General features: G+C 35.9%; 1 protein-coding gene across 5 annotated transcripts in view; it reads left to right on the top strand.

Annotated features, from left to right (window-relative positions):
* SUPT3H (SPT3 homolog, SAGA and STAGA complex component) overlaps nucleotides 1-25,972 on the top strand; it is a 433,324-nt gene that overhangs the window by 271,543 nt on the left and 135,809 nt on the right. For all 5 annotated transcript variants that reach the window (XM_028127963.2, XM_054722655.1, XM_054722656.1 and 2 more), the window contains 2 exons: nucleotides 14,788-14,874; nucleotides 17,621-17,711. In XM_028127963.2, coding sequence (XP_027983764.2) covers nucleotides 14,788-14,874; nucleotides 17,621-17,711 — 178 coding nt within the window. The remainder of the gene's footprint in view (nucleotides 1-14,787; nucleotides 14,875-17,620; nucleotides 17,712-25,972) is intronic.

The raw sequence follows: 25,972 nt of genomic DNA, 5'->3' as shown, positions 1-25,972 counted from the left end.
CTTACATAAGGATATTTACAGAAATTTATCAGACTGTTAAAACTCCATAAAACTATATTAAACTGCTGCTTCTGTTTATTGGTCAAGTTACTGAATTTTACATATTTAAGTATTAGTTTATATGAGGAAACTATTAAATATTAGTTTACATGAGGAAAATGGAGAAATTAGCTTTCTGCTGGATGTGGGCATACAGTGGGAACAGGGACTTATTGTCTGACCGACTTGTTCAAATCCCATCTCAGTCATTTAAATGTTCTGAGCTGCTGTTTCCTTATCTATAAAAAAATCTATAAAATAGTAATATAACTTAACCCATAGAAGTTTTATGAAGATTAGAAGAACTAGCAGTTTTTAAAATATGTAAAATATTTCAGACATCTTGTAGTGTATTCAGTAAATGCTAGTTTATGTTCTTGTTACTCTTATTATTTGTATTACCCTTTCTTAGTTAAGTCTTGGCGTCTGCAATGACAAGTTCCACCACTGGCTCACGTTATTTACTTGGAGGAGGACACTTCCAACCCATTTCTATTTTAAATGATCTGAACAAAAATAGTTTTAAAAGGGAATAAAAAACATTCTACTTTAGGTGTTTTTGGGGAAAGTGGCCCTGGTAAAGTTATCCTTGATAAGTTTCTTGACTTTTATGTTAATGGATATGTAATGTTTGTACTTCCAGATCCACTTTTCACCTTCCTCTTTTTCTGTATCCTGGGAGGCTCATCTCCAGCATCTCTCTTGCCCTCTGACTTGTGTTGAGTTTGTGCAAGGCGCCAGCAGGAGAGCTGAGCAGGGGATGAATGTAAGGCCCAGGTGGGCTTCTCCAGCTTTCAGGTTCAGGGTCAGCTGCCTTCCCCTTAACTCTCTAAGCCAGCAATTTTCAACCTTTTTTCATCTCATGGCACAGATGATCTAATTACTAAAATTCTGCAGTATAAGAGGATTTCTAGTACCAAGAATTAGCCAATCAGATGCAACCTTATTATAGGACTTGACCAATAAGATGCAACTCTATGATGTGACCTATATATTTAAGATTCAATACAGGGCCTTAACACCAGATGGCTTTTGTTGTGTTGGCTGTTGTCATTCTTTTTTTTTTTTTTTAATTGTTTTCTCTTGTTGTTAGAGGGTACCACACTATCCCTAAACCCTCATTACATCTTTGTAAATAGTTTATGTGTAAACTCTTCTCCAATTACCTAGTTTAACTATGCTATTTTTTCTTTCCAAGCCCCTGACTGATAAATATATCCTATACTAGAGGCCCAGTGCATGAATTTCGTGCACCGGGCCTCTAGTATTTAAATAAATATCAGTGATCCTGTTGGGGTCATTCCCAGACACATATCAGCTGAGATTCAACCAGATAAATTCTAAAAATTGAGGGTTTTTTTTTCCTAAATCCTGGTTAGAGACTAGAAGGCACAATTTGATTTACCTTTAGGCTGGAAATTCATCATGGCTAAAATACAATTGAACTAGCACGAGATGTGTCAGCATATTTTCATTAAACATTTTAGATAATCTGTAGTAATAATGTCTTTGAGGTTCTTTTCAGATTAGTAACCTTAAGGTAGCCTGTGGCTTCCTTGTGGAACATTTGCAAAGGTGTTAGCTTAGTATATTCTTCATCATACCATATAAATTATAGTGCTTATTTCCTATTTATTTGAATTTCAGTATAAACCTTCTTTGATTTTCAGCATAAATGTGTTTAACTTATTAAAATAAATTTGTTTATAATAATCATAACGCCTACTGTCATTTATTGCACATCTTAACTAAAAAATAAGCACAGTTTATAAACTATATGATATTAGGAATTGTTTTGAGTTTCTTCTTGTTGTTTGCTTGCTTTGCTTTGCTTCTGATTAGCTTAATTTCTAGATTGAGCCCAGTGATTCGCCTCTACTAGGTGCTCAATAAATATATATCGAACAAACCAGGGTCTGGTGTTCAATTAAAAATAGTAATGTAATTTTTTTAGCCACCATGCTTGCTTACTTCACTCTAGCCTCACCTATAAGACTATCGTTTGAAGATTTGCCATATGTAGCTTCCCTTTTAGCAATACCACTGCCCTAAAAATCCACACAAAGAAGTAAAAAAACAATATTGTTGGGCAGATATTATGTTTTAGGCATCATCTTTTCTGTTTACTTTTTCTTCCTCAGTTGTTTTTTTTAATATCCCTGCAAGACAACTGCTATAACTCCTGTATTTTTTTCTTTCTTTGTATGTTTAGTTACTGGCCGCATTCACACAGAGCCCATACTAGGCTCCAACAGTCCTCAGCCTTCTCCTGTAGTCTCTGTGCCTGTTTCCAAGTACCGGTCATACAGTTTCTTGTCTTATGTGGCTCCTGCCAAATGGCTTAGCTATCATTTCACTTCATTCTGGCACACATTGAGAGTTTGCATTCTGGAATGGAAGCCTTATTGTAAAGATATCTTTACCAAATATGGTGGTGAGCCCTAGCTGGTTTGGCTCAGTGGACAGAGCGTCAGCCTGTGGACTGAATGGTCCCGGGTTCGATTCCAGTCAAGGGCACATGCTTGGGTTACAGGCTCGATCCCCAGTAGGGGGCGTGCAGGAGGCAACCGATCAATGATTCTCTTTCTCTCCCTCTCCCTTCCTCTCTGAAATCAATAAAAATATATTAAAAAACACACAGACATACAACAAAAGAGGGTGGTAAGGGGTAAACTGGCTGAAGTTATATACAAGGTCCCCAGGAAACACAATGGAAAGGAGGTGATATTTGGTCTGTGCTTAAGTTAGAGGAGACCCCAGGGAGGTATGGCACCTCAGATGCACTCTTGAAGGATATAGGGTCTATCTTCTTTCTCAGAATGAGACTGTCAGTGTTGTTGGATGGTTGTACCATTTTATCCTGGTGTGAATGAGTCTCAAGAATGTCCTTTGCTGGGAACCAATTCCAACATGTCATAATTACAAGAGTTTCATCAGAAGGTTGGTGAAGCTTGGAGGGCTCAACAAGGGCTGAGCCACATATGTAGTTTACCTGTTTGAACGGCTGGAAAGGCACTTCCCCCAAACCTGAATAGGATAATCGTTTGCTGCCAGACAGCTCAGGGCATTTTATTGCCCCCTGTTGGCCAAACACCTGAACAGCAGTAGGCTATTCCCCAATCTGTCAATGCTTCTGTAAAACCTACCCTTTGAAGTGTATTATCTCCACCTTGCCTTAGGACAAATTGTGTTAATAAAAAGCACGGGATCCTGAGTCAAGGGATAGTCATTAGCTCCTTTAGCTGAAGCTCCTCTGACCTCCAATGCCTTTCAAAACTGTCTTTCGTCTTTGAACTCCTTCTTAATCATCTGCGCATCAGCGCTTTCTCCAGATTGCTGAACCCTTTGTAATACTGGGACAAGAACCCCAGCATTAATGGACGCCCACCCAGGGGCTCCAATAGTCCTGGTCTTGGCATTAGTAACAAATCTAAAACATTTCCTCTGTTCACTAAATTATCAGTAAACTCTTTCCCCTTTTCTTTTTTTTAAAATTTCTTAAAATATATTTTTATTTATTTCAGAGAGAAGAAAGGACAGGGAGAGAGAAATGGAAATACCAATGATAAGAGAGAATTATTTATCACCTGCCTCCTGCACACCCCACACTGGGGATCCAGCCCACAACCGGGGCATGTGCCCTGACCCAGAATCAAACCGTGACCTCCTGGCTCATAGGTTGATGCTCAACCACTGAGCCACACTGTCAGGGCCTTATATAGACTGCTATTTCATTTTATTCCTAACCAAGAATGAGTCATCCCTAGCAATACCGTATGCTTTTATAGTGTTTTCTAATTTTCCAGCTGCCTGCACCACATTATTTCATATGATCTTCACAGAGACCTGTGAGTGTAATAAGATTTCTACTATATCACCTTTTGAACCCTTTTAGTAACCTTTTAAATTCTTAAGTGGAATATAGGATTGACATGTGAGCCTTAGAAACCTGATTTTTCATTTAGCTTTACATATACTACATCTAATTTGACAAATACTATATACAGCATTGATTTGGATACAAAATTTGAATAAGGGCAACTTTCTCTGACAACTGAGGGGGAAGTATATACAAATTATCTCTGTTCAATAGATGATAAAAGCATAGGGAAACTTGGAAACGGATAGGCACCAATCTCTCCTGTGCATTAATAATTGCATCACTTTAATCCCATTTTGCAACTATCTTTGGCTTTCAAATGTGACTGGAACTATTTGGTAGGATACTGGAATAATTAACTATATCACCTGCTGATTTGTGTACCATGGTAAACATTGGGGTACAATAACATATGAATGCTAAATAGGATTGGTGACTGTTTTCACTGGTATAGCTAAGTAGATTTTCCTTTGAAAATTGACTCACATCTGCATCTCACTAAGTTGTACTATTTTTTCTTGTGATTCTTCTTTTTTATTTCTTCTCTCATAGATGTGATTAATTTTGGAGCCAAAAGTAAACTATGCCAAGGGTTAAATACTGGAATCAGAACGTAGGAGCTGAAAGGACCTTTGGAGCTCATTTGATGTCCACCTTTCTTTAGTTCCCACATGAAGAAACTAGGGGCCAAAAATATCAGCTAAACTATTCTGTTCAAAACTATATCTTCAAAAATATATTCACACTAAGCCATGCGTTATACTTTATGTTGAGGTGATTCTACATGAGAAATTATTAGAGAAGTTATTAGTTCTTTATCAAAAGAAGCTCATGTACTTTAACCTTTAACTTTAGCTGAGCGTTAACTTTCTTAAAACTTGTAGGGAAGTGATTCTAGTGATATATACATATGTGTATGAGTGTATATATACATACAGATATACAGGGTGTTCCTCAAAAATGTATACTCACTTTAACAACTGATAGCTCAATTTTGAAAATGAAATGTATTTTAACAAGCACTGCCTTTATAATTATTCAAAGTGTGGGTATATATATTTTGAAACACCCTATATATAGGCATTTTTAAAATTTTTATGAGAGGGAAAAAGTTAAGATGGTTTTGGAAACTTTTTAAAGTAATGATCATTTAAAGCTTTTTTTATTAAACTACTCATGAAATCAATTTGTATAGTGCAATATGTGGAGATAATTTGCTGAGTTAGTTAGACCATAAAATGGAGGTAATCTAAATGCTCTGGAACACGCCTCAGGATACATAGCACTAACAGAAGAAATGCCCGTAACTGCAGGTCATAGCAGGCCTGTGCCCTCCTTGTGCATGGGTCAAGCTCGAAGACCCAGCATCAGAAGCTGCCATTCTAAAATTCTAAAGTTGGTACTTTCTCCATGTATTTTCTAAACAAAAAATTTATAAAAATGCTTTTGCTAAAACAAGGGTGATAGTAATAGAGATAAAATTAGAAATCAGTTTTCCTCATTCCTCATGATTATTCTTTAGAATTACTTTATTCTTTGTATTTGATAAATTTTCTAATCATTCCATTGGTCTGTGTGTGGTCTGGTGTAATTCAGTGCTTTTGATATCCTCATGTAACTGTGAAAATGTAGTATAAGACCTATGTTTATTCCTAAACATTTTAGGATGAAATGAAGTCAGATTATCATATGAAAAATTAGGCAGCATTCCAAAGAACAGTAATCAGCTCAGTCTTTTACCTGTTAGATTTTAGTCCTGTGGAGAAATATGTAATGGCTACAACTCTCACAGAATGTGAGCAGAAGAGAACATGGTTGGAGGCACAAAGATGCCAAAAAATAAGAAGAGGAAAAAGAGGTATTATTAAATATGGACAAGGAAAGTACATATTTCGTAGGCTACTAAAAAATGTTATGCTTCAAAAGAAAAAAACTTTATGCTTCTAAAATTTTAAGAAATGCACCTGAAATGCATCTTTGGACGTCTAAACTATCATTTTTAGTTATGAGTAACAGAAAAATAGCTGCATATAATGTTGAACAAATTCAAGATATGCTGACATCTTTCTATAATTTTAATTGTATTTTAGCTTAAATAGTTAAATAGTATTTTAGTTTTAATAGTTAAATAGTAAATAGTTAAATTTTTAATAGTATTAACTATGGTTAATTAATACTATAGTATTTAAACTATAATATAGTTTAGTATAGTAAATAATTTAAGGTATATCATTTAAGCTGTAATCTAGTATGTAAATTTAATTTCAACTTCAAAATTTTTCCAAAATATACTTTTGCTTGCTTTCAAAACTTGATGTGTTTAGATTTGAAAGTTGCTTATGAATAACTTATATGCAGAATACTTTAAAAGAAAACTTTCAAATGGTTGTTGTTCAACTAATTTCACATTTAAATAAGAGTAACCAAAGAATTAGTTCCTTGTCAAGGTTGTTGTTCTTATACAATAATGCAGTCATTGTTTATTGGAAGTTTTTAAGCTTTGCAGGCTTATATTGATTGTGGCTGGTAATTCTTTTATATATACATATGGATTTTTGAGGCATGAGATACTGATAATTATAGACTTATCATATTTTTTAAAACTTGACTTAACTGTGTTTGACTTACTATTCTAAAAAAGAAGAGTTAAAATGAAACTCTAAAAAGTTAGGCACATCTTTTATCAATTTATATACTTGTTTATGTTTCAAATGTCTAAGACAGTGGAAGTCCAGTCATCAAACATTTGTTTAGTTCTCAATCCTTAAGCTGGGTCTGCATGAAGCAATTGGCTTGAATGTTTTGATCCAAACCTTCTTTTTGGCAACCATTTATTTGCCAGCAATGAAAATGTTTTGAAAGGCAAATAAATGTTTTTGTGGTTGGACTTTTCTATGGGATGTAAGGCTTGATTTAGTGATCTTACTTTCTTCTATTCTGAATGAGAAATTAATCTTGGGGAGAAAGACAAATGGCTTGGTTTTAGGCATTTATTATTCAGTTCCAGTTTTGTGTACCTAAACAGCTCTCATAGTTTGCTGTGAGGGTTAAATGAGATAATCTGTAGAAATCATGAAGCATAGGACAGTACATTCAACAAATGTTAGCATGAAAGGAGTATCAGCTGCTGTTTAAATATGGGTGATATGTCCTTATCTTGAGACTTTCTTAAAACCCCACTAAATGACAATATAATAATTTTAAAAGGTATGAAACTACAAAGACAAAATGAGAGAGGACAAAATATCAGATGAGAGATATAAAAAAATATTACTGAAGCTTTAAAGTGGATAGAAATGGTAAAGGTTTAACAGATCTGAGAGAAATAAAGCATTGGAACCTGAATATCAGAATTACTAGGTGTACGGGTTAATAATAGCGGATTTTGTAATAAAAGAAAACATGATAATTTCAAGAGAAACATCGAAAGTGCTTTATTCAAAGTAATATCCATTGCTAGCTACACATTTCCCCATCTTTCAGGTAATTTGTGGTTACTGTCCCAATAGAACTTTTCTTGTTTTGAAGCAAACCATTCAGAGACTTAATTTTTCATTTCTTCGTATGTTTTGAAGTGCTGCTCAGAAAGTGCATGTGCCATCAATCAGAACAAGTGGTAATCTGAAGGAACAAGGTCTGGTGAATAAGGTGGGTGGGTTAATACTTCCCAGGCAAGATCTTTTAATGTATCTTTAACTGGTTTTGAAGTGTGTGATGGTGCATCATCATGAAGCAAAATTACTTTGCCGTGTCTTCTGGCACATTCTGGTCGCTTCACAATGAGAGCGTGGTTCAAATTGATTATTTGTTGTCGGTAGTGATCAGTATTAATGGTTTCATCTGCTCCCCCTAACTGCTCTCCCCTGCCGGCCTGATCGCCCCTAATTGCTCTCCCCTGCTGCCTGATTGCCCCTAACTGCCTCTGCCTTGGCCCCCACCATCGTGGCTTTGTCCGAAAGGATGTCCAGAAGACGTCCCAGTCTATCCGGTCTAATTGGCATTTATTAGTATCGAAAGTATTATTTGATTTTTAATGTTACATACATTTTATTTATTTTTTTCCCCTGGGAAAAAAGAAACCCTCTTGTTTATTTGATTAAACAAAAAATAAAATAACCTGCATAGGAACTGTTTTAAAGTCCAAAGAGACACCAACTTTGTTTTAAGGTTGCAGTAGCTGATACAGGATCTCCTTGCTACCTTTTCCAGCCTTCTCTGTGGACCACAGTGATACATTCAGAAGTCCACTAGCCAGCACAGGAGTTTTTGAACCCTTATCCATTGGTTCTTCACCTGCTCATTGCCTGTCATGCCTGCGGCCTGCAGTATAACATTTAAGATTTAAAGTAAAAATCCACAGGGGGGAAAACCAAAACAAAAGCACTCACCCTAAATAAACACCCGCTTTAAAGGTTTGAGGGAAACCTTCTCCACTTAATTGATGGGGTCTGCACCACAGCTGCGATGCCCATTTAAAAGTGTCCAGAGGCAGACGGCACCCCAAGATGGGCTTGGAGATAGTTTCTGTTGCCTAGACAGTTATGCTGGGGGTGCATATTCCTTACCTACGCATGTCTGCCTTGGGGGGGAAAAAAAGTGTACTTAGTCTAATATCAGGCAAGATGCCCATGTTAATTTCTCCAATTCTGCATTTACCTTTCTCACAAAAGAAAAAAAAAAACTCAACTGAGTAATGTGTTCTACATTTAAAGCATTTGCTGACCAGGCATGACAGCTAATGGGCAGTATTAAACAAGATTCATTAAAAAACAAAACAAACAACAACAACAAATAACAACCCTCCCACCCACCTGAGTATATCTAGCATGCTAGTTAAAAACAGCCCTTACCCCACCCCCCCTTTCACCTGCATTGATTTTAGGAAAGAAAAAAATAAATAAAAAAAGAAACCTTACCACCCTAAAAACAAGAAAACCCCAGAAACGTGAGAAACCTACACAGACTCCTAGAAACATAAAGAATTATTACAGAGCTGGTTATTTAAAGAAAGTAAACACTTTGCATACATTTTAACTGAGAGAAAATTTTTAAAAAATAGAATTAAGTATTTATAACATACATAGCAAAGTGTCTGGTACAATTTAGATATTCAATAAATGATAGCTATTATTACTACTAAGATTATTAACTCTTCTAGTCAGTAAAGACATTGGTTATCCATTTCAAATGGAAAAGAAACATATAAACCTAGAAAAGTTATTTAATGTATCTAAAGTTATACATTTGCTTAGTGGTAGAGCTAGAACTGTAGTCCAGATTTCCTAACTCCCAGTTGCTTCAGACTCAACAGGAAATATTCAGAGAGGATCTTTGACGTTATCTATAGCTGTCAAGTATGGTTGCAAGCAGAGCTGTGCTTTCATAGTCTAACCTGGAATCTGGTCTTGTAAATAGTGCATGATAGACCAATGGATAGAAAGACAAACAAATCTTAGGCCAGGTGACTACCTAGACTAAGATTTTGCCTCTTTGTGACACAGCTTTCAACAACTCCTGCCTCTTAGTATGTATGAATGTATGTATGTATGTATTATGTATCCGCATAAAGGAAAGATCCAAGAAGCTAGCCAGAAACAAAAGGAAAAAAGTGCAACATACATGTTTATAAAGGAATACTTTCAGGCTGTTAATGATTTTTAAATCATCAAATTAATATTGTTGTACTTTTATTTACTTATTCTCTCTTTATTTTACTTCTTTCCATCACCATTTCTCCTCCTTATACCCTCTTCCACTTCTTCTCACCTCACAACTACCACACTGTTATTCATGTCCATGAGTTCTTTCTCTTTTTATTTTGCTATACTTTTTAAAAACTTTTGAAACTTTAGAGAAATCTTTCTACTGAATTTATGTGGGCCACAGCCAAATGCAGGGGTTAGTGACTTCATGTAGCCCAATTCATTTTTATTATAGATGGTAAAACTGAAAATCATCGAGGGGAAATAGAATGTCAACATTTAAGATTTATAAACTTCCTTTTGGGAATGGTGGTCTTGGACCTATAGATATTATTCAAAAGGAAGTTTTGAAGTGAGAATGTTAGGTAACTGGTTGAGGAAGATAAAAAACTTACTGACAACTACAATTAAGATATTGTAAACTGATTGTCATGCCTAAGTTAGGTAATAAACACTATTTTGTATGAAGATATAGATATTTTTTCTTTGAGAAAATTATTTTGAAGCCTGTATTTTAAAGAAGAAAGTGTATCCCACAATCAAGAATTTCTCATAATTTATTTAGTAAGTACTCTATTAGTTAAGATTCTCCAGAAAAACAAAACCAATAGGATATATGTGTGTGGATGGATAGATAGATAGATAGATAGATAGATAGATAGGCGGACATTTAGATAGCTAGATGGAATTAGCTCATATAATTATGGAGGCTGAGAAGTTCCAAGTTCTGTAGTTGACAAGCTGAAGACCCAGGAGAGGTGAGATGTAGTGCCAGATCCAGTCCAAAGGCCTGAGAACAATGAGATGTTTCATTTTAAGTCAGAAGGCTGGAAAATACCAAATGTCCTACTTTAAGACAGGCAGAAGGAAGTTCTCTCTTCTTTAGCCTTTTTGTTCTGATGACATTTTGGTCAATGACAGACCACCAATGATAGTGGTCCCATAAGATTACAGTGGAGCTGAAAAATTCCTATCACCTAGTGACGTTGTAACGTCATAGTATAACACATGTGTTTGTGGTGATGCTGGGGAAATAGACCTGTGGTGCCAGATGTACAAAAGCATAGTGCACACAATTATACAGTACAAAACACTTGATGTTGATAATAAATGACTGTGTTACTCGTTTATGTGTTTACTATACTATCCTTTTTGTCATTATTTTAAAGTGTAATCTTTCTACTTATTTAAAAAAAAAAAGAAGCTTTGCTGTCTAGCCGGTGTAGCTCAGTGGTTGAGTATCAACCTATGAACCTGGAGGGCACGGTTTGATTCCCTGTCAGGGGACAAGCCTGGGTTGCAGGCTCGATTCCCAGTAGGGGGGCATCCAGGAGGCAGCTGATCAATGATTCTCTCTCATCAGTGATGTTTCCATCTATCTCTCCCTCTCCCTTCCTCTCTGAAATCAATAAAAATATATATATTTTTAAAAAGTTTTGCTGTAAAACAGCAAGTCATATTAACCAGCTAGCAGCCTCATACATCTTGTGTTAACTGAATCTCTTGGTTGCATCATTTTCTCTTGTGGTGATTTAATCTTGTGTTGTTTTGTACAGTAATATACTATACAGTACAGACTTGTAGCCAAGGAGCAATAGGCTATACCATATAGCCTAGGTGTGTATTAGGCTAACCCGTGGTTGGCAAACTGCAGCTCGCAAGCCACATGCGGCTCTTGGCCCCTTGAGTGTGGCTCTTCCACAAAATACCACGGCCTGGGTGAGTCTATTTTGAAGAAATGGCGTTAGAAGAAGTTTAAGTTTAAAAAATTTGGCTCTCAAAAGAAATTTCAATCGTTGTACTGTTGATATTTGGCTCTGTTGACTAATGAGTTTGCCGACCACTGGGCTATACCATCTAGGTTTGTGTAAGTGCACTCTATATTTGCACAAAAACAAAATTTCCTAGCAATACATTTTTTAGAATATGTCTCTGCCATTAAGTAGTGCATGACTGTATGCAGTTCTTCAACTGATTGGTTGAGGCCCAGCCACATTAGGGAGGGCAATATGTTTTACTCATTCTACTGATTCAGATATTATCCTCATCCAGAAATATCCTCAAAAATAACACCCAGAATAATGTCTGACCAAATGTCTGGTTGACAAAAGTAACCATCACAAGCACACAAAGACATAAAGATAAAACTGAAATTACTGGAGCTTAAGTGTAGAAAAATAAGAGAGATAAACAAGAAACATAATGAGAATGAAGGCATATAGGGAAACTAGAGGCCGATGCACGAATTTCATGCAAAAGTAGGCCTTCCTTCCCCCAGCTGCCGGCACCGGCTTCCCTCTGGCACCCAAGACCCGGGCTTCCCTTACAGCCCCGGCTTCGTCAATCCGGAAGGTCATCTAGAAGGACGTTTGGTCTAATTAGCATATTGCGCTTTTATTATTATAGATATTTCAGTCACGCTTCAAAGACCACATTGAAGTTAGATTGGTCTTAAAGTATTTCTGTACACTATCATTTCTTGCATATTTTATAATTAACTAAATGTATATTTTTATTATAATAAAAAGTATAAATGTGCTATTATTTCATATTATTTTAATTACTGACTTGCTACAGTGAATAAGAAAGTATAACTTCTATTTATTTTCAAGGATTAAGAATTTGAGGGATTTTTTTTAGAATACAGAATCTACCTTTTGTTTTAAGCACTTGAAGATATTAAGAGGGTTGTTTTTTTTTTGTGTTTTTTTTTTTTTTTTGCGGGGGCGGGGGGGCGGTTCTGGTTTTGGTATTTCCAAAGCTGTTCGCCCATGTTTTAAGCTTGTGTTGTTGAAGAGGAATTTCTTTATTCTTTCTGGTAGATGTAGAGAAATATTTCTAGAAGTAAGCTAATGGGTAATACACACTTTAGTGTGATCACTGTAATTAGCTAATTAAATTGCTCACCTCACTTAGTAAAAAAGAAGAGGTCAGAGTTTGGGAGAGGTAAATTTGAAACAAGGGTCACATGAGGGCCAGATAGGCTTGGTGAGTAACACAATGGTAGCTTTCAGTCCAGAGGATTCACTTCACAGGAGTCCAAGGCGTATTAGTGAGAACTAGCGGTACTAGTGCTAGTAAGGATTCTACCTTAGGTGAGGGAAATTAGCAAATGGGGTGGATGAAAACTAAAGGTAAAGATTTCCTGCTAATTAACCAAGACATAAATTCCTGATCTCTACAATAGTTGTGTACTGGTTTTGAAAAGATGTTTTAAAATGTCTAACTCGCCCAGCAGTGTGGCTCAGTGGTTGAGCCAGGAGGTCACAGTTTGATTCCCAGTCAGGGCACATGCCCGAGTTGTGGGCTCCATCCCCAGTGTGGGGCGTGCAGCAGGCAGCTGATCAATGATTCACTCTCATCAATGATATTTTTCTCTCTCTCTCCCTCTACCCCTCTGAAATCAATACAAATATATTTTAAAAATTAAAAAATAAAATGTCTAACCCTTCATCTTTATTTTCTCATTTTTCCTACTTAATGTTTGTAAATGAATGTTTTTGAGAGTGTTATAAATACAGACTATATAGATGTAGTGTGGATAAATAACTGACTAATGGGAAAGCTGTTTAGGGATATATACTTATCCTGACCCTTTCTTAACATAGTAAAGTTACTGATATTTACGTAGTACTTGACAGCGCTGCCTCTTGTTCTCTGTATGTGTACAGACGAATGGACATTGAGTCCATATTCTTCTTCACACTGATTGCATGTATTTTAGACTCTGATAGGAATGTTTTTATTTGGAAAATACACACATGTGTATACATATTTCCCTGGTACTCTTCCAGTTTTTAGAAAAAATGTTTAAATTTTCCTGCTGAAAACATTTAGATTCTTTCTGAATAAATACATCATCTTTTTAAAAAACCTTCCCCCAAGATTTCTTTTTAAATGGTTCACAGTTAAATTTAAATTTCTATATTTAGGTAGAATTATGTTTATATACCAACCACCAGTATCCAGGAAGTTCAGTGGTAAGGTTGACACATAGGGAGTTTGTAGTCTATTTTGTAGTCTGTGTATTTAGACAAGGTTTGAAGCTTACTTAGCAAAATCGCTTAAACCTTCAAGCAGAATTTCTTAGTACAAATGCTCTATTTGATTTCTTATAATTGTTAAGATAACAGTGTGTCACTTTATAAAGATTAGTTCTCAGTAATATGTGTTAGATTTATTCCTTTCAAAGAACGGTGCATTCAGAAACAGCTTTTATATGTAAATATTTTTGTAATATTGGATAGAGTTGGTTTGGTGCAATCACTATGGTGTGATCAAGTTTGAAAGAAGTTACAGGCACATTTTTGTAGAGTTTTCTGCAGCATCTTTATTTTTTTCAGCTGGATGTATTTTATGTTCCTTCTAACTAATCAAAATAAGAAAGTGATTGCCTGTGCCAAAAAATAGGACTATCATTTTTCACATTCTTTTCTTTTCCAGGGCATTTTCAAGTAAGATTGTGTTTCTAGGACTTCTGAATTCCAGAAAACTCCCGACTTTGTAGATATAAGGGCCCAGATGAACATTTCAGGGGGACTCTAACTTTTCATGCAGTATGTTTTGTGTTGTGCATTCCAGATACAGTTAACTTTTTGTGTGCATGTGATTAGTGTGGAAAGAAATTAATGCAGTCCCGTATTATGATTTATGGACTGAATCCTTTGCCCACTGAAGACTTGCCAAAACTAAAACTATTTTTTTTCCTTTGGATATTAGAAACAGCTACTGTTTTTGTTGATCTTTTAAAGGTCTGAATGGGCCTATTTCAAATCATACCAGCATGGGAGTTCAGATTAATAATATACTTATTCAACTAGTGATACTGAGTGAAACCATTGCTCACATGGATATGAGGATACAATTTCATAAAATTATTTTCAGGTGTATTAATGCATTTCTGGAAGCTGCACATGATTTTTCTTTTGCATGAAAGAAATCAAGGATTTCTGTTTATTGTATCAGTTATAGGTGGGCTTATAAGTTAATTTAATTGCATTTTTTATACCTTAAAACATAAGACATTTTACTTTTAAAAACAGTAATGTGATGGCTGAGTTGTTCCCCAAAATGTTTAATTTAATGTATTTTTTCTTTCTTGAGACATCATGACTGCCATGTATTTAATTTATATTGAGAAAAATTCCTAAATTTTGTTGTTGTCAGTTACACCAAGCTGCTGAAGTTTCTCAGCTCCGGGGAGCAAGGGTAATATCTCCTGAAGATCTTCTGTTTTTGATGCGCAAAGATAAGGTAATCTAAAATGTTCTACTGAATTAAAATGCAATGTTTGGTGCTTAACTATACTTATATGAGGAAATTAAATACCCTTTTTACATAGCTTTCAAATTGGTATCATAACTACTGAATTGGTATTTTAGTCTTCATAGTTTGCATGAAGTTTACAGTAAACTTCATAGTTTACTGTAAAAGAATTTTTTTTTAACATGGACAAAGGCATGTATGTAAAACTATGTTGACAACTAATTCTCACTTATCTGTACACACCTATTTTGACATGTTCATTGCTACATAATAGTCATTAAATATTTACTGTTCTGATAAGTGAGTGGCATATTTACCTTTCTTCTAATTTTATACAGTATTACAGGCTTTCAGAGAGTAATTTTTTACCTTGAAATACAAAGTTTATTCTGTGACACTATAGGAAATAGAAAATCAATCAAGATGTATATTCCATTAGCATGAATATATACCATAATGTCTAGGGTTTTTTATACTTAAGATCTACTTTTATTATTCTTTGAACACTGTTATAGAAATATCTGAACTGGTATTTACATGTCTAATTTTGTCATAACTCTCTTCCATGAGTAGCTAGTTGAAAAATATTTTATAAAATTTTATGGGTTTTAATAAGTTTCATGTAAAAGTTACATGTAAAAATATAATCACAGTGTGTTGTGACAGATGTAAATGAGCAAGCAATGCCTCGTTCCCAATGTCAGTCCCATCTTTCATTTCTCCACTGATGTTTCCTGGCCTTTTGTTACACTCACCCATTCCTCTGCCACCATTTTTGTGTGCTTGTGGCTCTGTTTTTTATCAAAAGGCTTCCCATTTGACCTTTTGGATAAACTTTTGGCTCATTACCTCTTAGCTAGTCTGAGGAATATAAAGGAAAAGAAAAGAAATATCTTCACTTTCAAGAAAGTATAGTTTAGTTTAGAAAACCAGTATGATTTAGTTGAAAGAAGCAGTTTAAGACTCACACAATTTTAAGATTATATGATTAGATGTAGAAGATGTAGGATTTTTTTGCAGTGGAGGTTTCTGCCTGGGGTAAGACTCATGCAATTATATCTAGAATGAACCAAACACAGAAGAACTCACCAGGATTCTGGTTGAGTAATCTAGACAAAATCTGATTACTGTGTTGGCTCTGGAACTGGATAGGAAGGAAGAATTCGAAGAGATCATGAAGAGTCAAAATAGGCAGGATTTGGTGACCATTGAACTTGGAGGACTAAGGAAAAATAGGCTTACATAGCAGTGGTCCTGGGAGGAAGGAGCCGAAAGGTGCTGTTGGCAGAAATGAGGGCCTGGAGCCCCGATTCCCTATGAAGGCATCTAGGAAGAGGGAATTAGCAGAATGTATCTAGTCAAGTTTTCCTTTTCACTGACGGAGGTGAAGAGGCTAGCACACACACAAAAAGTCCACATTGGCACGTTTTCCTGCCTTTGGGGAAAGTAAAATTTAAAATCCTGTTGAAACTTTAGGAGCACACACTAATTGACAATGCCCTTTACTGTCCAGTGGGACTCTTAACCAGAATCATTTCAGCACCTGAGAACATAGCTGTAATATTATATTTGCAATTGTTATCATCTTTCTCCTTAAAATAATACTTTTATTTATATGATGATATTTTCTGAACAGAATTTAAAGTAGTTTACAGGAGTGATATAAAACAAAATACAATCTCAAGTACTGAACAAAATCAGCAAAGAGAAAAGGATAGCGAAAGACCTGTTTTTTTCTTTTCATGATTTCAGTTTATATAAAGCAGTATTTATTGACTGTCTATGTTTTACACTAGGCAGTTTATTTATTCCTCACAATAGTCCTGTAACATAGGTACTTTATTTACTTTGTAAATAAAGAAACTAAGGTTCAAAGGTTATCTTTTACCTGTGACCGTGCTAAGCTCCAGCTGCAAGACTAATTTTAACCTCAATTTTCCGAAGTATAAAAAGGAGATGATTATAGTTGTCTATATCTCAGGGCTACTGAAAATATAAAATAAAATGCATGTAAAAGAGCTTTGTAAAATGCAATAGTTTTCAGCTGTTACGGTATCTTAACCTTAAAGGTCAAGAACCAGTAATAATACATTCCAAGTGTGAGCGCACAACAAATTACAAAGTATTTGTAAGTTACTTTTAGAGCTAAGCAGTATTATGGTTTTCTAATAAACCTAAGGAAAGCCATCATTAAGACCCAACTATCATTAATCAGCTTTGAGTTTCATAAAAATATGTTTCTCATATTACTGAATGTTTTCCAGAAATATAAACCAGCTCTTCTAAATAAAATAAAAGTCTCAGAGAATAAAACACAATAAAAGGAGAGTGCATGCCTTTTTAAGCAGTTGTTACAAAATTCTTGTCTGGATTGCTTATAAATCATTTAAAAAAATAAAATAGCTTTGTATGGAGAGTGTGATATTTCTCACAGTCTTCAGAAAGAATTTAAAGCTCTTTATACGACCAAAATATAAAGGTAATTATTGTGATTCTAGAGCATCTGGATACTTGTAAATGAAAAGTGCTTTTAAAAATACTTGTGTTTCAACTTTTATGTTTAATTTGTGACTACATTTTTTTTTTTTATTACATAGTATTATGCTGGGAATTGGCGTATTTCCCCCAGTGATTCTGGGGTACTACTTTATTGAATTTAGTTATTATAGTCTTTACTCAGTAAAGTGAATATATGTATAAGTTTTCTTATTTACTGATTTCATATTTTTAATAGAAAAAACTTAGAAGACTGTTAAAATACATGTTTTTCCGAGACTACAAATCAAAGATTGTCAAAGGCATAGACGAGGATGATCTTCTTGAAGGTAATCTAAACAAAACACTAAACTAGAACAGTGACACAGGTATGCTGGACCTCACATTTATGCAATGTCAATGAAGGTATTCTAGTCAGAGTAGAATATATGTACTTCTGTTAAATAATGTAGTTTAGAAATTAACCAAAATTTTATTTAGTTGACAGCTAATTCTTATCATTTTCTACTTAGATGACTTAATAGTAATCTGGTATTTAAATTCTTTCTTTTAATAATATGACCTGATTTACATCAGAATATCATGAAACCAGGATACTAGAAGTTAGGATTTCAATATCTTTTTGCAGCAGTAGAGGAACACACAATTAAACCTATAACACTAGTCTCCAATGTTCTGCCTACAATGTTCTTCAACTTTTATCTTTTTTTTTTTTACTGGGGTACAATTGACAAATTGTTGATTTAAAACATTGTTTTAGCAAGCATAATTTTTCTCTTGTAGATGTAGAGAACCAGACCTATTATGTCCTTGAAATTGATACATATGGGGTTTTCTTAATTTATTATAGAAAGTATCTGATATGTTTTATGATGTAAAATCACCTTGTTTTGTGTGTATTTCTATGCTGTTTGAAATCCAGTAAAAAAAACTTACGCAGAGTAGAAAATTTTCCTTATCTAATTTTCCAACTCAATTCTCCATTCTGGAATATTTAGAAAAAATATTATTGTTGCAGAATCTAACAATGCTAAGCCGAAATAGATAATTACTAAACAATGCTATTGAATTAAAATAAATACAGTTGACCCTTGAACAACATGGATTTGAATTGTGGGTCCATTTATATGCAGATTTTTTCAATAAATAATATAAATGTATTTTCTCTTACTTAAGATTTTCTTAATAACATTTTCTTTATCTAGTTTATTTTATTGTAAGAATGGAGTATATAATATATATAACATAAAAAAATATGTGTTAATTGACAATGTATGTTATCAGTATAGCTTCCAGTAAACAGTAGGCTATTAACCTTTTGCACTCGGATGTCGAGTGTGACTCGACACGGTTAGCATCGGTAGCAGCTTTTTATACTCTTTGAATGTATCAATAATTTGAAATATAAAAAAATCCAAATAAATAAGTTTGTATGTAAAGAAACTACAGTTTTTTGTTCTACTGCCGTGCTTTGTAAAATCTGGGGTATTTAAAAAATTAAATCCTGAGTAGAATAAAGGAATCGAGAAAAAAGCAAGCGAGTGCAAAGGGTTAATAGTTAAGTGCCGGGGGAGTCAAAAGTTACAGGTGAATTTTTGACTGAACTGTGTTTGGTACACCTAAACCTCACATTGTTCAAGGTTCAATGCATATTAGTTTTAAAAATAACATATTTTGGATTTAACATAGTGACTGCATAGTGGTATTTATTGCTGACATATATTGATAAAGTATCTAAACAAACTCTACTGGATTAAGAATTCCAGAAAACCAACTGAAGAGTTAACAGACTTTTAAAGAAACTACTTTCATTTACCCTCAACAAATCAGCAATTGTAATAGCCATGCAAAAAAATATTCTCATCAAATGTTTAGTCAGTGTTGTCTATTTAATATTCCTGAAATTCTCATAGAATTTAATTCCTGGAAAGTAGTTCTCCAGATTAATTTAAATGTTCCCTTTTATGAAGAGCATAAAGAGTACAGATTTGAAGTAGATTTGAATTTCAATTAATCTGCTTTCTCTCTGTAAGACACTGAGGGTCAGTTTTCTTATTTGTAAGTCAGAAATTATACCAATTACCATGTGTAGTTATTATGAAATTTCAACCTAATGTATGAAAAGCTCCTGATACATTCCTGCCACTGAATAAATGATAGCTGTCAATACCGTGCTTTGAACATCACAATGCTCAGAATGGTAAGACTAGTATCAGTTGCACTAGCGTCGTCATATCAGTTCTCTGTCCTCTCTTATTAATTTCAAATATCTCCTCTTTATACTCATTTAAGTTTTCTAATTTTGTGTGTCTTATATAAAATTTTTTAAAAGTTGATATAACATGTACAATAAACTATTTACTCAAGTAAAATACATCTACTGAGGTGGGATTTGTATAATGACCATGTGAAGAGTGTGGTTCTCTTCCCCAGTGAAAGACGTTTACCTAGTGAAAATTTTTTTAATTATAGTTTAAGTTTTTGGGTTTTTTTAGTAATTGTCCCAAAAGCATACAGCAAATGAAGAAACAAACACATGTTCAAGAAAATCTTCTAAATCTCATTAAGACCAGTGAGTCTGTTGCTTTTGAGCCATGACCTACTCCCAATATTCCTCTCTTCCCAGCCTACCTTGCCACCCCATCTCAGTATGATAGAAGCTTTACTCTGGGCAAGTGTGGCCAAGAACACTGGACACCTGGTTTTCCAGCTTCCAGTCTAGGGTAACAGTTTCACCTCAGGAGGGGCAGGAGGTCAGCATCTATCATCTCTGGCTTCACGTTGCAGAAGCTCTATTCTAGGCAGGCATAACTACATGGACTGGAGCTTCCTCTCATCCTCTATTCATAGGGAAGTTCCACTGCAGACATAGCAGGCTGAGAATACTGGGCCCTGATTGCCCCCACCTTAGCTTTCTCGTAGAGAGTAAAGATCCATGTCTGAAGGGACAAGCCTAAAAGACAGAATTCCCATCTTTGACCAACTCCCGATTCTTAAATCCAGGATAGTTTCTTCAGGAGACACTGATTGCTGTTTCCACCCCCAGCTCCAGTATAGTGGTCAAAGATTCTGCCCAGAGGGAAAGGCAGGACGATAACTGGACAGCTCTGCAGCCCTCCCTAAGGGGACTGACTGGAACAGAGCAGGTAAAAAACAGTGGAGATCCTTGTGGTGAGCAATTAAGAGGAAGCTGGTAATTTCTTGATACTTGTTACAACAAGCATAAACAGTGCATAAGCTAAAAGTTTAACAGAGGAAACAAAGGGAAGAGACAGATAAGAAGTGTCCTCCTGGGATCAGAGCAAAACTTAAAAGCTGACAGTAGCTTAACTCTGCAAAGAGGTCCAGCATTATGTAGATCATTCTGTGGAGCAATCCATGCTCAAGAATATTAACAAAAGCAATAGAGCAGTCAGCCAGGAATTAGTGGAAGTAACAGCTGTATGTGATATCAATAAATAGAGTCAGACCAGTCAGTAACTTAGTGGAGAGATCAGGAAAAGTGAAAGCCAAAGAGAAACTGACTAAAAGCAGTCATCCCTGGGAAATGAGAAGACTGTTTGTATGCTCAAGTCTGTGCGTCTGAGGAGCAACTTCTGAGGCTGCACACTAAGAGGGAAAGCTATTGTATTGAACTGGTTCAGCCGTCACTGAGCAAATAAACAAGCAAATGATGACAACAAGCCCCAGGCAGGGAAGGGAATTATTATCTAAGTTGCTGCTATATACTACCTGACTGTAGTATACTACTCCATTTTCAACAGCCGTAATAACAAAATACTAGATATGCAAAGAAATAGGTATATGTGATCCCTGAAAGGCATCAGGGAGCAGACAACACAAAAGGCCCAGATGTTGGACTTGGAGACAAAAACTTCAAAATACCTATTATAAATATGTTCAAAGAATAAAAGGAGACCATGTTTAAAGAACAGAAGAAAGTATGATTGCAGTGTTTTATAAAATAGAGAATATCAATTAAAAGTTAGAAATTATAAAAAGAAGCTAATGGAAATTCTAGAGTTGAAAAGTATAAAGCCAAACTGAAAAAATTCAGTAGAGGGGCTCATGGTAACTTTGAATGAAAAATATTTGAAGAAAAATAATCAGTGAACTAGAACAGATTGTTAAAGATTATGCAGTCCGAAGTACCAAGAGAAAAAAGAATGAAAGAAAATCAAAAGAGCTTCAGAGAAATATGAGACACCATTAAGTGAGCCAACATATGCATAATAAGACTACCAGAAGGTAAGGAAAGAGAAAAAAGAGCAGGAAAAAAATATTCAAAGAAATAATGATGGAAAAGCTTCCAACTTTGATGAAAACTATTAATCTATACATCCAAACAGCTCAACAATGTCCAGGTCGGATAAACACATAGCAATCCACACTTAAGACACATTCTAGTAGAAGTGTTGAAAGACAAAGGCAAAGAGAAAATCATGAAAGCTGCAAGAAAAAAGCACCTCATCATATACAACAGAACCCTAACAATATTATTAACAGCTGACTTCTTATTAACAATACTAGAGGCCCAGTGCACGAATTCCTGCACAGGTGGGGTCTGGCTGGCCCGGCCCCAATTGGCGGATCGGGGTCAGGTCAGGCCTGTTGGGAGGAGGAGACAGCAGGAGGTTGGCCAGCAGGCCTGCCCTGATCAGGGCCCAATTAGGGCTGGGCCAGCTTGGGGGAGGGGCCACGGTCCTGCCACGTATTGGGGTAGGGGGGCCGATTGAGGACAGGGCAAGCCGTGGGGAGGGGCTGTGGGCAGTGGGCCAGCCGGCCCTGCCCCAGAATGGAGCTAGGGGAGGCACTGTGGGAGGTTGGCCAGCCAGCCCCATCCCCAATTGGTGTGTGTGGGGGGGTGTTTTGGGGGCCAGTGGCCAGGGGGAGGGGCCATGGGTGGTTGGGCTCTGATTGGAGTGGGGGGGCCGACCGGGGGCAGAGGTGGCTAGGGGGAGAGGCTGCAGGCTGATCGAGGTGGTAGGAGCCCATTGGGGGTGGGGCCATCTGGGGGGAGGGGCTGCAAGAGGTTGGCTGGCCAGCTCCACCCCCTATTGGAGTTGTGGGGGGGGGATCAGGGGCGGGGCCAGCCAGGGGGAGGGGCTGCAGGCCAATCAGGGTGGGGCAGGCCAATCAGGAGTGGGGTCAGCCAGGGGAAAGGGCCTGCAGGGGGCGGAAGTTGGCCAGCTGGTCCCATACCCGATCGGGCCAGTTCGTTGGCCACAGTGGGCGGCATAGCAACTGGTCGTTATGGTCATTATGGTGTTCTGGTCGCTGGCTTTATATATATACTAGAGACCCAGTGCACAAAATTCGTACACGGGAGGAGGTGTGTGTGTCCCTCAGACCAGCCTGCACCCTCTCCAATGTAGGACCCCTTGAGGGATGTCCGACTGCCCATTTAAGCCCTAAACTGAAAGAAAATATGTCAACCAAGAAACATGTTCAGCAAAACCTTTAAAAAATGAAGGCACAATAAAGATATGTCCAGATAAACAAAAACGGGGGAATTTCTTGCTAGTGGACTCATATGAAGACTGCTAAAGGAAGTTCTTCAGGTTGAAAGCAAGTTGTACCAAATGACAGTTTGAATCTACACACCCATACACAAGGAAGTAAAGATAACTATGTAGGTTAATATGAGATGATATAATTTCATATTTATTTTTCTTCTCAACTGATTTAAAAACAATACTATAAAGCAATATCAATATTTATAATGTTGGGTCTGTAACATGTAGGTATGTAATGTATTTAATATTAACAACATAAATGAAATGGGTGGTAACAGAGCTATATTGGAGTCAGGAGTGACACAAGATGGTTGTTCAAATTGCAAAAAGAAATGAAAAGAAATAGACTTGGTAAATAAATATATAAATATTTACTTTTTTTCCTATAAAGACTGAAACTGCATCCAGAAGAAATATAAAATCTGAGTAGACCTATAATAAATAGTTTGAATTAGTCATTTAAAAACTTCCTCCAAAGAACAGCCCATGCCCAGATGATTTCACTGATGAATTCCAACAAATGTTTAAAGAACAATAATACCAATACTTTCTCACTCTACAAGGTCAGTATTACCTTATATGAAATCCATGCAAAGACATCACAAGGGAAAAAAAAAACTACAGACTAATGTCTTTTTTAATATAGATGCAAGAATTCTCAACAGAATACTGGTAAATCAAATCCAGCAACATCTAAAAAGTGTTATACACCATTACCAAGTGGGATTTATCCCAGAAATGGAAGATAGGTTTAAACTTAAAAAACAATTTGTGTAATTCATCATATTAATAACATACCAGGTGTACCGGTTAATAATGTGGACTTTTTTCAATAGATGGAGTTACACATATGTTCATATATATATGATTTGATATGTATGCTATTTTGTTGTATTGACAACAAGCTTCAAACCTTCATATGTCAGATTTGCTGAAGGTGTTAACATCATAGATATTTTTACGCTTAAAAATGTTGAATTTCATGCCAAAAAAAGAGCATTTTCGGAAAGTTTTAATTCATTACTTTATTTTGAAGAAAAGTGCTGCTGAATACTTCGGGAAGCTTATGATGAACATGCTTCATCTCAAGATACTTGTGAACACTGGTTTAAACGCTTTAAAAGTAGTGATTTCTATGTGAAAGACAAAGAACGTCCAGGTCAACTGAAAAAGTTTGAAGACCAACAATTACAAGCATTATTGGATGAAGATGCATGTCAAACTCAAAAACAAACTTGCAGAAAGATTAAACATTGCTCAGCAAACAATTTCCGATCATTTACAAGCAATGGGAAAGATTTTAAAGGAAGGAAATGGCTGCCACATCAACTGAATGAAAGACAAATGGAAAACCGAAAAGTCATCAGTAAAATGTTGCTTCAACGACACGAAAGAAAGTCTTTTTTGCATCGAATTGTGACTGGTGATGAAAAGTGGATTTATTTTGAGAATCCCAAATGCACAAAATCATGGTTGATCCAAGTCAACCATCAACATCGACTGCAAGGCCAAATTGCTTTGGAAAGGAGACAATGCTCTGTGTTTGGTGGAATCAGGAAGGTGTGGTGTATTATGAGCTTCTAAAACCAGGTGAAACTGTTAATACTGATCGCTACCAACAACAAATAATCAATTTGAACCATGCTTTGATCATGAAACGACCAGAATGTTCCAGAAGACATGGCAAACTAATTTTGCTTCATGATGACGCACCATCACACATTTCAAAACCAGTTAAAGACACGCTAAAAGATCTTGCCTGGGAAGTATTAACCCACCCGCTGTATTCGCCAGACCTTGCTCCTTCAGATTACCTACCACTTGTTCCAATCGGTGGCACACGTACTTTCTGAGCAGCTCTTCAAAACGTACGAAGAAGTGGAAAATTGAGTCTCTGAATGGTTTGCCTCAAAACAAGTGTTCCTCCTGATATTTCCAGTACCCAACTGGCTCTATACATAGTTATTAAAATACTACTGACTATATTTCCTATGCTGTACTTTACATCCCCATGACTGTTTTGTAACTACTGATCTGCACTTCTCAATCCCTTCACCTTTTTGAAAGCTCTCTTGTGTATCTTCTTTGACAGGCACTAATTCCATTCATGAAGGCTCCTCCCTCATGACATAATTACCTTCCAAAGTGTTTACCTCAAAATACCATCACATTGGTGTTAGGTTTCAACATATGAATTTTAGCGGGGACACTCAGTTCACAGCAATGACCTCTGTCAGGTTGAGAAAGTTCCCTTCTCTTCCTAGATTGTTGAGTGTTCCTCTCATGAGAGACTTTTGGATTTGGGTAATCCGCCATGGGAGGACATGAGAAAAGACTGCCATCTGCAAACCAGGGAGCAGGCCTTCCTCAGACACCAGGTCTACCAGCACCTGATCTTGGCCTTCCCAGCCTTCTGAACTATAAGAATAAATATTTGTTCTTTAGCCATCCAGTCTATGCTATATTTACTATAGCAGCCAAAGTGACCAATATAGCCATCTATGAAAAACTCACAGCTCACATCATAATTAACGGTGAAAAAAAATGGATGTTTTCACCCTAAGATGTTGGGTTATCTTTATTTGATATAAAGATATTTTATCACATTAAAAAACAATCTAGTTCATTCTCACTAATTTACTCACTAATTCAGACTGATACTTTAATGCATTAAACTTTATTAATTACCAATTGCAATATTGTAATAACTTTCTAAGACTTATGTTTTGCTTTTAAATAAGTATGATAGTTTTATCTTTTAAAAGAAAAATAATAAAATCTCATCCCTTTCGGTTTCAAATGTTTGCCACAGCAATGTGTATAATAATCTCTTATTTTAATGTCTCAATTCAGATGGGTTTTTTTTAATGCCTTTGTTTTTAATGAGGCCTGCTATAACAGGATTCTTTTTCCAAATCTGAGAGCCTTTCCCCCTTTATTTGCGGGGGGGGGGGGGGGGGAGTGGAATTTTAATCCATTAACACTTTTTGTGGTAATTGATAATTTGATTTTATTCTCTCAGTCTTATGAGATGAATAAATGATTTAATTCTATAACACTTACACTTTTATTTT

Source organism: Eptesicus fuscus, chromosome 10, assembly GCF_027574615.1.
Source record: "Eptesicus fuscus isolate TK198812 chromosome 10, DD_ASM_mEF_20220401, whole genome shotgun sequence".
Lineage (NCBI taxonomy): Eukaryota > Metazoa > Chordata > Mammalia > Chiroptera > Vespertilionidae > Eptesicus > Eptesicus fuscus.
This window is presented reverse-complemented; position numbering and strand designations above follow the sequence as displayed.